Source organism: Rhipicephalus microplus, chromosome 3 (genome assembly GCF_043290135.1).
Source record: "Rhipicephalus microplus isolate Deutch F79 chromosome 3, USDA_Rmic, whole genome shotgun sequence".
Taxonomy (NCBI): domain Eukaryota; kingdom Metazoa; phylum Arthropoda; class Arachnida; order Ixodida; family Ixodidae; genus Rhipicephalus; species Rhipicephalus microplus.
The window spans coordinates 68,170,764-68,185,173 of record NC_134702.1 but is presented as its reverse complement, the minus strand read 5'-3'; the positions used below and the strand labels follow the sequence as shown (position 1 = coordinate 68,185,173).

The following is a 14,410-nucleotide window of genomic DNA, read 5'->3' as shown; positions in this document are numbered from 1 at the left end:
TATCTATCTATCTATCTATCTATCTATCTATCTATCTATCTATCTATCTATCTATCTATCTATCTATCTATCTATCTATCTATCTATCTATCTATCTATCTATCTATCTATCTATCTATCTATCTATCTATCTATCTATCTATCTATCTATCTATCTATCTATCTATTTATCTATCAATCTATCTATCTATCTATCTATCTATCTATCTATCTATCTATCTATCTATCTATCTATCTATCTATCTATCTATATGGGAAAGAAATGTATACTTAAAAGCTCGGATTCTCGTGTTTGGACACAATAATAATAAAATCACAGACAATAATGCCAAGGAAAGTATAGGGGAAGTTATTAGACCGAATTGTAATGTAAATGTGAAGAAAAAAAGGTAGGTGAAAATAGATTGATAGATAGATAGATAGATAGATAGATAGATAGATAGATAGATAGATAGATAGATAGATAGATAGATAGATCCTCAGTAATGTCATAAGTGGCGTGGCAAAGTGCATTGACATTGATACAGTACCATCAAATATTGGAGATTTATTGTTGGTGACTGCCTTACTTGCAGATCAAATTATCTACGTGGGGCGCTCAAGCTCATCAAAACCATATAAAATAATTGAGGCTGTTCGACTTTCCAGTGCTGCATTTACAAGGGAGTGAGGGGTCTAAAATGTTAGGGTATGGCTACATGGAAATTAAAAAAAAAAACACATAAGTGCGCATACTTACAACACAAGATTCCTTATTTTGCAAAGCCACTCTTTCATCTCCTTCGCAAGTGAATGTGCAGGTGTGATAGAGATTATCCTGGAAGAGGAAAAATGAGAAAAACGTTTTGATGAAACACTTCGAGTAACAATGATATGTGGGGTTTAACGTCCGAACACCACCATATGATTATGAAAGACGCCGTATAGTGGAGGGCTCCGGAAATTTCGACCACCCGGGGTTCTTTAACGTCACCCAAATCTGAGCACACGGGCCTACAACATTTCCGCTTCCATCGGAAATGCAGCCGCCGCAGCCGGGGTTCGATCCCGCAACCTGCGGGTCAGCAGCTGAGTACCTTAACCACTAGCCTATCGCGGCGGGGCGAGAGGCTACATGATGTGAACTGGATAACGTATGGGTCTGTGCAGGCTTCCGACCCATGACAAAAGGCTCAGCCATAATTATTCATTGCCATGAGCCACTTCATCAGCAAAGTGATCATACAATTTTACAGGTATGTAGTGGTTACTTCACTCTAGCCAAAAAGGATGAACACTGACACGGGATTTCCCTACATCGCAAAAAGTAGAACTCGTGGCTTAGTGGGCACCCTGCTAGTGTACCTGAGTAGTTACCCAGAGGTGTTGACGACCGGCTCTAGAATTGCCGCTATTCCAGCATTTCCAGTGACTGTGCTGCGTGTATCCTATAGCTTTGGTATTTTTAAGTTAAGCTAACGTTAAAAAAGTGTTACATAAAACGGCACTCGCCTCTTCTCAGGAAGCTTATTTTCAAGAGAGGACTATATAGTTACAATTCCTGAAGGTTCGTGCTTGCTGTTTCGAGTTAGTCAATTAGACAAGTAATTTATTCACTAATGTAGGTCTACAGATTCATTTACACAATTAAAGAAACGTGTGAGGTGATTGATAACTTGTAACCACAATACGAAGCATGTAACATATATTCCAGAGTACACGGCATAGTATTTTTTTCCCGAACTTTATGTTCGGGAAAAACATATATGGGCAAATATACGTTCTTGTACGTTCTTGCTTCCCTCAAGTCGACAAGCGGTAGAGGGAAGCCCGGAGTGCTGTGTAAAATATGTTTATGAAACAACTGCAATTTCACACGGACGCTATCGCGCAAATTGCCCCTAGAATCGGACAGTGCTTCAAACGATCATATCTGCGGTGGCCGCACAGACAACTTTAGTCAATATAGATGTTCAGCTCCAAAGAAATGTTATGATGAAGCTTGTTACTAGTGTTTTATTTCGCTAAAAGGGTCTACTTGAGTTAAATTTATTGCCTTGGAAGGGTAAGTCAAGTATTTTCATTCAAATTATATGATAATAATACATGCTTTTCTACTATGCAAAGTACCATGTAGGTAGAGCGCACAGTACAAACGCCGGTATCATCATAAAATCTTAAGCCTACAGTTTCCAGAATTGATTTACGTAAAGACAAACAGGACACTTGAAAAGAGAATGCACAATGCTCACAGTTCGATTTGTCCTCCAAGCAGTACAATCTGGATTAGTGTCACGTGGGGGTCGTGGCTGTTTCGCTACACGGGAAATGAAGGCAAGGTAGCGTCACACAGTTTTGAATATTTCAGACGCTTGAAGGCGCTACTATACGAAAATGATACATCTTGTCTTTTGGAATGTGATAAAAAAGGCTCATATCAAACAAAGGCGCAGAAATCTTTGACATGCCGTTTCAGTGTACCAGATATCTGTAACTCTTCGTTCAGCGAGTTTTTATTTATGTGAGCATGTCACAATGAGGGAATGTAACACGCCGTATAAGGGCCAGCATACAATCACTTTTTCCACCATACTTTTTTTTCTTCCAGTGCTTGTTTTTAACGTGTTAACATGCCGTAAGTGATTGATTTATGCGTAACTTAAAACTGAATAATGAAGTGAATGTGTCAAGTTTGTGCACGCCATCAGGTGCTGATGCAATTAAGATCTTTTGTACACATTGACAACACCTGCATATGCCCGGTGAAAGTGATTAGCATTTGAATACTTATTTTATTTCATTTTTTAAGCTTCTTTAAAAGCCCGAGGGCATCACGCAGGGCGAAGGGGGCAAGAAGGTTAGTAATAAACGGTATAACAGTTTTGGTATACCCAACCCTACTGTATCTCGAAAGACAGGAAGTGCGAAACATGATAAAGAAGATAATATGATATATCGTAAGGACAGTACATCAGACGTAAGCTAATTCAGGTGGCAAAAAAAAAATGAAAAAGTAGATCATTCCTATTTTATGCATTTTCTGATTTCGTTACTGTATTCTAGTGAGTGTGAAGGTGTCTTACTTGTTATTATAGGTGCCTTGCTGTTCGGGCGAACACATTTGCCATCCACGCAGTGTCCAATGTCAGCTGTTCCCAGCTCTCCACCTCCGCTTGCGTAATTTGAAGAAGATGCAGATGCAGGCTTAAGCTGAAATGTTTGATTAGATATCAATAGCAAGTTGGAGTATTCAAGCAGCTCAGGCTTTAACTATCGGAGCATAAAATCTTATATATGCTGCCAATGCACTCAGTATAAGATCTCTAAGTTGCTGTCCGCCATGTAAACTTCCCTACTCTCTGGGTTTCACAGGTTACAAAACCATAGTAAAATGTAATAATATGATGGTCTATATAGTCAAGAGTCCGATGGAATCCCGTCTGGTCGGGGACAAACATAGTGCAAAATAACAAAAAACAAAAACGCCGACCAAGGTGAAATACACAAAACTTAAAAGGACATTTCTGCTCCCCACACGGGAGCCTTGTTCACAGTCAACAAGGTCCCGTGTAGGGAGCCGAAACGTCTTTTTAAGTTTTGTGTATTTCACCTTGGTCGGCGTTTTTGTTTTTGTTATTTTGCACAATATGATGGCCGCCAAACAAATACAAATGTATAAACGTCATAACATTTCAGGCAAGCTATAGGCAAGTGCAGTTGTTTAAGCGTTAGAAATAAAGGAAAAATGTAGGCTACTGCGTACTATCGGCGGCATATGAAACCCAAGCAGCGACAAGCTTCCGTGATGGTTATCGGCCGCACCATCCAGCGATCATCATGGAAAAGCGCGCATACATGTGCAGTGCTACAAAACCGGATGCGCGTGCCTGTGAATGTTGATGACTGTAGGGTGCGCTCCACACTGCACCGAACACTTGCCGATGTTCGGGTTTCATTTGACGCCGATAATACACAACTACGAGATGCCACTGAAGCAAACATATCACACTCAACATTCCTGAAAGCACACTTAAACGCTAGGCAATGGCATTTTATGTTTGTTTTGCAGAAAACAAAGCTAACTTTTTAGGGAACTAGGCACACTACTATGGGACAGCTGGATGCAGTGTTTCCTGAACTAAGTTTCCCCATGGACGAGGTGTGTTACAAAACATATGCTTAAAACTGTACTTACGACACAAGATTGCCCATTGTTTAATGGCACCTCTTCATCCAGTTGGCAAACAAATGTACAACTGTGGTATAGGTAATTCTGAAACAAAACAAATTGGGAGAAAAATAGTATTATTCGGTAAACACACAGAATGATATACTTCATTGCAATGATAGGTGTTCTACATGTGAACTAAAATTGTACATAGCAGGAACGAAACTGGGTGCATAATTCATTGTCTTTTTTTTTCTCTCGTAAGAGACTTCTTTATACATCGTCACGACTCCACTAATAGTATGCTGGGAAAGAAGATCAGCTAAAATTTTCGTACGTACGACAGTGGTATCTTAAGAGGATTTTGTACAAACAAGTGCGGATGTAATTTCTATACCGCACGTTCGGCGAAATAACCTAATATCTGGTGTTTCACGCGACAAAGCCACGCCATTATTACAATACAAAAGGGGTGCACTCCTGCCCAATGTGCGCAATTTTTTTCAACGCCTGGTCGGTCTTCATAGTGCGCACATGAGTATAAGTAAACAAGTGTTTTTGCATTTCGCTCTATCGAGGTGCCGCCACCACGGCCGGTATTCGAAGTGCGCACTTAAGCTTTACATGTCAAGCTGATACGGCCTGTAGTTTAATTGCTATCTTTATAGCGCTGTTAATTTCCGCCTGTACTGGTGGAAATTAGCAGCGCTATAAAGATAGCAATTACACGTTTTTTTCCATTTCTGAAAACAGTCACGCGAATATAGAAGGACAGTACTCAGCAGCTATCTAGGAACTAAAGCTCATGGAGCGCACTTATGTGATTATCGCTGGAACACATATACACTCGGGTTATACTGCATCAACAATCTAATCCTCTACATTCCGAACGTCGACAAGCAAAGGAAGCCCAGCAAGCAAATGAACTAGGTCTGCATAAGCAAAGATGTTTACGACCAACACGATAGAGAACGTGATGTGTGATACTCACAGTTTGATTCTTCTCCCAAGCGTAACAATCTGGGTTCTTGTCCTTGGGAGGTTGTGGCTTTATAGCTACATATAAAAAAGAAAAAGAGGAGTGACGTCGAAGTGTCCTTACGCTTCAGGAGCTTAAAAATTACGGTGTTCTTTGTGAATGCAAATGTCTTGTTATGAATAAAAAAACGTGAAATCGTGATTGAAACAGGTAACGTCACATTTTTCGGATGTTTCATTAGGTAATGAATACTGGTTAACAAGTATCACAGCTTTTTTCAACAAGATCTTTTTTTTAGTTCTCGAGAAATACGGGAAAAGCCACACGGCGGAATTTATTTAGAAATTTCTATTGTCCCTATAAGGAGTCCTAAGCGGAGTGTAAAAATGTATATATTAGTATTTTGTTCATCGGTTGCTCATCACTGTATCATCAATGGTTTTGTGGCCTCATGGCACCCTTGCCTGTCTTCTGCGAGGCACACGTTGCGATTATTTCGATTGTGCCTTTGTGCGCCTTAGTTGATTTTAAATTTTTAGACAATTTTTATTAATAGAGGAAGTACAAGTTGGAAATCTTACTAGTAATAGGTGCCTTGTTGTCCAAGGGAACACATTTGCCGTCTTTGCAGTATCCCATCTCTACGGTGCCTAACTCTCCCCCGTTTACTTGATTTTTTGTATCCTGTTCAGATGTCGAGTTGAGCTGAAAATTTCAGTTAGAAAGTTAAAAAAATGTATCGGTTTGTCGTATTGCAGTATCCCTGTTTCTCACTGCAAAATTGAAACTTAAAGGGCTCACACAGCTTTTGCTTGTTTAATATTCAATGCGCTAACACTCTTGCTCGATCAGGATACTGTATTCCTGGATAAATTTTATGCCCTATAAAAGTTTACTCATAGGTATTTATTACCTTGTTATACTCATGTGCGTTAAGCCATCGTAAATGGGAAGCTATCTATTATTTGATAATCAATACTTTCAATAAACCGTACTTACGACGCAAGATTGTTTATTGCTCAAAGGCACTTCTTCATCTCCTTCGCATACAAACATGCACTTGCGATAAAGGTAATTCTGAAATGAAAAAATAAAGCGAGGAAGCTCTAACTAAACATGCGACTCAATTCATACTAATTGTTTGCAATAGCTCCGCGTCCAACGTGCTCAAAAAGGCATGTATGCATCTTGTACAAAAATAAATGCCGATGCAATCACTTTTATGCACAATGCGTATCTCTAACTACGTTAAAATTATTGACAATCAATTATTTGTTTCTAATTGCTCGTACCTAAAAGACACACGGGAAAAATGGCGGGAGGGTGTAGGGGATGTCTGAATAACCATCTCAACCCACTGTACCAGTAAATTACTGCAGACGAAGAGCTAAAACGTGTGCGACGTTGAGTTAGCACACGAGTGAAAGTAGGTTGAGGGAAGCCGGTGTTTGAAGCCCTTGGATGATACGAGAAAATGACGAGTGGTCGTATGTCGCTATCGCTCAAGACTGAAGAGAGTCCGATACTAAAAAGGCTTGCTCCCTATTTTATCGACTTATATAACCTAGAGGCGTATATCTCGGCTCACTTTACTATCTCCGCTCTGGGTTATAACACCTATTATTTGATCATAGAATCATCTAGTACAAATCAGCTCTTTAAAACGACCAAACGTACTACTAAAGCTATACAATAAGGTTCTAAATGATGTTCTTAACGTGCGAAAGAAACAGAATTGGCCGCCGATAGACAATAATGTATCTACACTGCAAGTAGAACATGAGATGCAGGATAAGTCTTTATACCGGTGGTTTAAAAACAGCTGAGTTGTACAAAAAGATAACAAGACGCAATGAGATTTCGCGTGGCAGTACTGTGGCGGGAGTCAACGTGGTCTATAGCATCTCGTGCGTGGGAGGTGTGTATATAAAGACAATGAGCTCTAGTGACACAGGTACGTCCGGTGCTTACCGTTAGATTTTTCCTCCAAGCATTACAATCTGGATTCGTGTCACGTGGGGGTCCTGGCTTTCTAGCTACATCAAAAAATAAGGAAGAATCACATTCTGCACAATTTATGAAAGGAGCAGATATTTAAGCGCATGGTCTTTTGTTACACACAATTTGAATGAGCTCTAACAGACATCAATTCACAAAGAATCAGACGCGTTATCCAAAAGTAGCAGGTTCGGTCCTTGCCAGCGGCAAGCCATCTTTCCGTCCTCCTTTGTTTCTTAACAACCACATTAAAATGAAGAAACTCTATAAATTTTCTTGCCATCAATCTGTGTTAGTTCTTAATATTTTAGCACGATTTAGCTTTAGAATATGCGATGGCATGGGCGTTGACAGAGTGGTGTGCAAATGAATTACTTGTCCCCCCCCACCTCAGGCCATACCAACACATACTCCCTCCCCCACACACAAACCATCGCCACCTTCTGCTCCCACCGTTATGCAATACGGGTTAGCCCCTCCCCCTGAAAAAAAAAAAACAGTCCTGCCGACGCCTTTGGGAGACAAATATTTCTTTGTTCGTTCTTTCATAATTGACCCACAGTGTGATTACGCTGATAACGCGGAGAGTAAACTAACGTAAAAGTAATTATGTGTTTGCTGTTTGTATATCGAAGTTCTTGTATTGTTTTACGCGTATAACAGTGGTTAGTATCCCCATGGCATACATTTCTATGAAATTCACCATTTAAAATGCGAAGGATTTCTTAGTGAACTTTGAGCGTATCTATCTATCTATCTATCTATCTATCTATCTATCTATCTATCTATCTATCTATCTATCTATCTATCTATCTATCTATCTATCTATCTATCTATCTATCTATCTATCTATCTATCTATCTATCTATCTATCTATCAAGCCACTTACGTGCGCATGCTCTCGCGGTCACCCCCTTAACTTGGCGTGAAGCAAATTTAGCATGGGAAGGTAAGATTGTTTGACAAAAATGACGCGGTAGTCAAGACGTGAATAATGTCACAATCCCATCGCGTACGTCGTCATACACTTCCCGCCAGACTGTAGCACAAACCCACGGGCGGGTATGAGCCACTGTTATGCAGGTATGTGCCACAGGTGATTGGTACTGTATTCACCCAGTAACGGCGAGAACACACATGGGCAATTTTAACACGTTAAAGCGATACTCGACATGGTAGCGTCGACCCAACGAAGGCATGGAATAAAGTCGGTGTTAAGAAAAACCTCACATAAGCAGCGCTGACCTCCGAAAAATGCAAATAATAAATAGCAGGGTCGCAGCAGGAATTGAACCCAAAGCATTCTGCGTAGCAGTCAAGCATTGTACTACAGGGCTACGCCACGTCTCGGAACTACTTTTCTAATAGACGCTAATCTTCGTGAAACGCCAGTAGTGGTTGCAGTGCTGCCTACCCAATTTTATAAACATTGTATATGTACTGCTTTGATAAAGCTGTCTTCCCCGCCATGGTGGTCTAGTGGCTAAGGTACTCGGCTGCTGACCCGCAGGTCGCGAGTTTGAATCCCGGCTGTGGCGGCTGCATTTCCGATGAAGGCGGAAATGTTGTAGGCCCCTGTGCTCAGATTTGGGTGCACGTTAAAAACCCCTGGTAGTCAAAATTTCCGGAGCCCTCCACTACGGCGTCTCTCATAATCATATGGTGGTTTTGGGACGTTAAACTGCACATATCAATCAATATATAAAGCCATCATGTCGGGCTCATGTCAATCATGGATAATTGCCATGCGCTAAAGTTCTAATATGTATCAGTGCCTAGGGTCAGCACCTTCGCGAGCATCAGCGCTTTATATCAGCTTCTGGTGTTTCTGATACGCATGTTTCAGTGGACATTGTTGTGCTAGGGCAAACAACTGGTTATATGAACATCTGCAAATCTGCGTGTGCAACACTTGTACATATATTTAGCGTCATTTCATACCGCGTCACTCAATAAAGAACTTGCAACAAGGTCACTTTCCCTCCGCATGCTTCGCATAACCTTGATGCACAGGTACCGGGGATCTGCCGAATTTTTTTCAGTGTGTGCTGACTCCATATTTACTTAAAATTTTGACATTGCATGCCTTGAAAAGCCAACGGGCATGAAGAAAAGAGTTTTCTCGACAGTGTTTAAAGAGAGAGAGAAGGAATAAAAGTAATGGAGAGAGGTAAACTAGACAACGGCCATTTTGCTACCCCACACGTGGGAAGAGGAGAATGAAGGAGGAAAAGAGAAAAAGAGAAAGAGAGAAGGAAATGCACATCGCAGACCATCACACAGTGCCGGGTTTCACAGGCAGTCGCTCAGTGATGTTCTCTTCATTAACTGTACCTTTCTGCTATTATGGGCACGTCAGCGAAAAACACGTGAATTTATCTTACTTGTTTCCGGCGTCTGGATATTGTTTGGAATACATCTGCCACCTACGCAGACTCCTAAGTCGGCAGTGTCCTGGTCGCCACCATTAACATGAGTTTTCGTAGGGGCTTGAGGTTTCAGCTGCAAATTTGCATTCTTATCTTACAAAAAGCTTCAAATGAAGGATTCAAGCGATGTGTTCTTGCTATATATTCAAGAAAAAACCCTAAAACATTATGCATGTACCTGCTTGTTGCATGTGACGGAAGCGCAAACGATATCGCTCATAGAAAACACTGTATTTTTAGCCTTGGAGATAAACATTGTGTTACGGACAGGACCATCATATAGGATGGCCTCATGATTGTCTGGACAAAAAACAACCCCAACGTCCAGCCATTATTGTGTAGACTGAATATTATGACTAATCACTTCTCCTGCCTGAAAACAAGATGGTCGCTAACATTATATGCAAGGTCATGCAAATGTTATCATTATTTGAAATGGTGAATCCTTAGACATAATATTTTATTAAGAAAATGGGTGCTCGAATAACATAATGCTATCCACCCACATACTTACAACACAAAATTGCCTACTGTTGAGCAACACATCTTCATCCCCTTCGCATATAAATGTACAGTTGTTGTAAGGATAATCCTGAAATATAATACAAATATGGACAGCAAGTCTTATTACTACAAACAGAAAAGATGCAACAAAATTACATACATAAAAAAGGAACTCAATACTAGTACAACATCGTATACTATGCGTATTTAGAAAGATACATGTGAAAGCTTGCTGAGAAATCACTGAACAGGTAGTGTCTGAAGTCAACGTTTCGCCAAAAAAAATTGTTATTGTGAAAGCAGCAACAGTTGTTGCGTTGGCAAAGACAATTATGCTAGTCGGAACATTGACGCCAGCAACATTGGCTTTTGAGTGATTTTTCGTTGCAACAGTTTTATTCTTTGAATTCAATTTAAAAATTGTAAATATATAGATTATTTAAGCAATAACGATACAATATTTCTGTATTAACCTTACCACTGGAGAATGCATGAAAGGATTGCTTGTTTTACTAATTATATTTTCATCCCGCGCAAGCACCCCCCCCCCCCCAAATTGGTGAAAAATTATGGAACAAAATTTGAAGGAGGGAGCTTTGCATGGTTCTGGTGCAAACCAAAGCTGGCGCGCGGAACTAAAAAATGCATACCTGTTTCGTCTGAAAAACGTACGCATGCACTTGGAGATTTTTCTTAACCGAAAAGAATCCTGAAGTGAAATGTACTCTGTTATGGCCAGATAGGAAAGACGTTTTTGTTTTCAACTACTTTAACTATTTGCGAGAACTCAGAATACGTCAGGAAGGCGCCAAATATTAAACTACTAAGAAGTCATGCAAATATCTAGGGCCTCTCAGAACTTGAATTCACATGCCGTTTGATTTATTTATTTATTTATTTATTTATTTATTTACTTATTTATTTATTTATTTATTACTGCTAGCCTGTTTACCAGGTCTTAAGCAGAAATGGGCATACAAAACTATTTACAGCAAACGCATAATTAACGATTAAATGTCTGCCGAAAGCGGGCAGAGTGTGCTTTCTTCAGACGAAACGCTTGCTGGGGCTTTAAGTTGTGCAAAAAAATTGAAAATGGAACAACGAACTAATGGCCTAATGAGTGATATGGTTGGCGGCATATAAAGATTCTGGATGTTTGGGCCAGGATTCAGAAGTCCTTTCGCCAATAAAAAGTGACGCTTTAAAGTTCTATAGTGTTGTGCAATATTGTTAAGTTTGAAAAAAGAGATCTTACTTGACAATCCCTAGAAAAGATATAAATATGTACTAACACCAAACAAGGTTAAGATAAACCCGAATGATAGCACAAGCAATTATGTCATTACTATGTGCCATGTTAGAATTTTACTGTCGTACTTCACGATCAAATAAATTTCTCTATTTTGCATGAAATAAAGATAATTTCACTGCACTATCAAGAATGAGTAGCGTCATAGTTTCATCTATCCGGGAAAGTTAGAAGCCCTCCAGATGACCAGAATAATATACTTCAGCAGCGTGAACTGCGCTGCTCTCTTGGTTTAATAATGCAGTTGCATAATTTACGAAGAAGCTTGAAAATTATTGTACCTCAAGTAACCCTGTTGAAGTAACTGAAGTATGCCACGTTCTGTACTTGTAGGAAAATTTTCAAACTCCCTCATCCTCTGTCCCCAGGGTAGCGTATATACGTAGCATGCTGGTCATGCTACACTGGTTAACACTCCTGTTTTTCCTTTCCCTCATGTGCCTACCTTCAACTGCCGCTTTTACCAGCTGCGATATTATTTCATGAGGGGAAAGTTATCTTAAATAACACAAAACACACTATTACATTTCGGCTGTCTTGTGAAGCTAGTCTTTGTTAATGTTAACAATTGAAGTAATCAGAATGTCCTTAAACTAGTATACATAAAGCACAGAGAGCGTGCAAGAGGATATATAATACCAATGCGGAATAACCAAGTTACTTCGAAAACATGGGCAACAAAACGCGTGTTTTCATTCGTTTTTGTCACGTGATTAGTGCTGCGAAGAGGCACGGGCACGCAAGAACCGACACGCACAAGCTGGCTCCCCGGACAAAACTGGGTTCCCCGCCTTTGTTAGGACCGACACATATAGACATACACAGAAGGTACAAGGGGCGCCATGCTCCGGTGCCAGCCCAATGAAAGCACTGAAAGGTGGCGATCTCTAGAGGTTATTTCGGAACTCCACCCAGTATCTAACCGCCCAACCCCTACATGACATCTCTATATGACTGTTGGCGCAGAGCGTTAAGGGAAGACAGGAGCACGGGTAGAAACCGCAAAAGTGTGTGCTTTGTATATCTGCTACCCTGCCGAAATCACGCTGCCAATACACATTTACACTGCTAGCCAGTAACCCTAGGCATACATGGGGCTATCCCGATGTGATTCTTTGAAAAATAGTGATCAGCCCCGTCGCGGTAGTCTAGTGGCTAAGGTACTCGGCTGCTGACCCGTTGGTGGCGGGATCGAATCCCGGCTGCGGCGGCTGCATTTTCGATGGACGCGAAAATGCTGTAAGCCCGTGTGATCATATTTGAGCGCAGGTTAAAGAACCCCACGTGGTCAAAATTTCCGGAGTCCTCCACTTCGGCGTCTCTCATAATCATATGGGGGTGTTGGGGCGTTAAAGCCCACATATCAATCAAAAATAGTGATCAAGCTTAAGTAGCATGGGTGAACATACAATGACAAAATGTAGCAGAGAATAAAGTGAGTGGTGCTTACAGCTTTCTTCTTTTTCCAAGCTGCACAATCCGGGTTTGTGTCACGGGGGGGCTTTCCATCTACAATATATGTAACGCCAAAGTTGACACCAACGCACCATTCAAGTTCTTTAAAATTGGCGATGGAGGCTCTAGCGATTCATGGGCCTTTCTATACTTTAATATATTCGGATGTGTAAATAAATCATCTAACGTTCATATTCTTTCCAAGCCACTGAACCTAATGTTTTACGATAGCATATGTGAATACTATACTTAACAAACTTGTTTTATTCAAATGAGGCAGTCAAACTGAAAGCATCCTGTTAGTTCGTTATCTAATTGTCTACTGCACACAATTAGCTGGACACGATTTTTAAATATTTTTCTTGAGGTAATAATAATCAAACCTGGCTCTCACCTAACCATATGTAACTTCCTCATCATCCTTTAGGTGATAAATAGAATAAACACATCCGCTTAGCAGCAACACCAGAAAATTAGATCCTGTATTGTCCTTGCTACCAAACAAGTACACCAGCTCTCATTTTAGTAACTCCGTATACTTTACCTGTAGTTTAAAATTTGTCATTGTGAACGTCCTTCAGTGATTCTCTACTCTATATTTGATGATCTATGTCTTGTGACGTGCACGAACTTACGCAGGATAGATGGTGCTTCAGGGCGTATGTCATAAACTGCTATTGGTTTTCTCTAGAAAAAAAATACGTAATTTATCTTACTTGATGGGGGCCCCTGGCTGCCCGGTGGAACACATTGGCCTTCCACGCAGAATCCCATTTCCACAGCAATCTCACCTCCTATTTTAACTTGATTTTTCGCACCACCAGGGGATAGCTGCTTGAGCTGAAATTTCGTGCGTTAAAATACTAAAGAACAGTTTGAATAAAGAATGCAACTTCCGTTGCGATTATTGACTGCTAAAATATTTGGTATATCTAGCTTCGCAATTTCTATTTTTTTAACACTTCACACAAAAATGTCAGCGAGCTCAGCATTACTCTAGCTAGCACAACTATTTTCATTGGAAATCGCACAAGAAATACCGTACCTCCACTTGAAACTTAACATATACTGGAGGAATGTGCTGTGTGATTTAGAAACATTGGTCTAAGAAACAGTGGTGCGTGCCGTGCTCTTGGAAAACGAAAATTGTTCATTCGGAAATACTTACTACACAGGATTCTTTATTGACCAATGCTACTTCTTCATCGCCTTCGCAGGCAAATGTACAGTTCTGGTAAAGATAAGTCTGAAAAAAAAATGTTATAGTAATAAGGATCACTAATTTGATCAATAATATTAACTGTTCATTTATTATCATTTTTTTTTAAAAAAGAAACTCATTCCTAGGCTACCGTGAAATAAATCCTTGCATATGGGGCAAAAGAGCATGCTTTCATTTCAATCTGTGTACTTGAAGCTTTACTATATCTCCAATCATAGGGCATGAGGCTGATTGCCAATGTCATGTTTCACAATATGTCAATAGTTTCCTGAGAAGTTTACATGAATTGATCTAATCAGTCACGAGATAGTGACCTCACAGAAGGCGAGCAACTTATTTTTCGTGTCCGTGCTGCATCATGTTT

At 40.2% G+C, this 14,410-nt stretch overlaps 1 protein-coding gene across 1 annotated transcript in view; it reads right to left on the bottom strand.

Annotated features, from left to right (window-relative positions):
• The window catches only part of LOC119161131 (uncharacterized), a 45,795-nt gene that overhangs the window by 14,854 nt on the left and 16,531 nt on the right, over positions 1-14,410 (bottom strand). The window contains exons 9-21 of the mRNA XM_037413482.2: positions 13,993-14,070; positions 13,541-13,664; positions 12,820-12,878; positions 10,068-10,145; positions 9,509-9,626; positions 7,098-7,162; positions 6,126-6,203; positions 5,708-5,831; positions 5,139-5,203; positions 4,175-4,252; positions 3,063-3,189; positions 2,232-2,296; positions 740-817 (exon numbers count right to left, since the gene is read on the bottom strand). Of these exons, the coding sequence (XP_037269379.2) occupies positions 740-817; positions 2,232-2,296; positions 3,063-3,189; positions 4,175-4,252; positions 5,139-5,203; positions 5,708-5,831; positions 6,126-6,203; positions 7,098-7,162; positions 9,509-9,626; positions 10,068-10,145; positions 12,820-12,878; positions 13,541-13,664; positions 13,993-14,070 (1,137 nt within the window). The remainder of the gene's footprint in view (positions 1-739; positions 818-2,231; positions 2,297-3,062; positions 3,190-4,174; positions 4,253-5,138; positions 5,204-5,707; positions 5,832-6,125; positions 6,204-7,097; positions 7,163-9,508; positions 9,627-10,067; positions 10,146-12,819; positions 12,879-13,540; positions 13,665-13,992; positions 14,071-14,410) is intronic.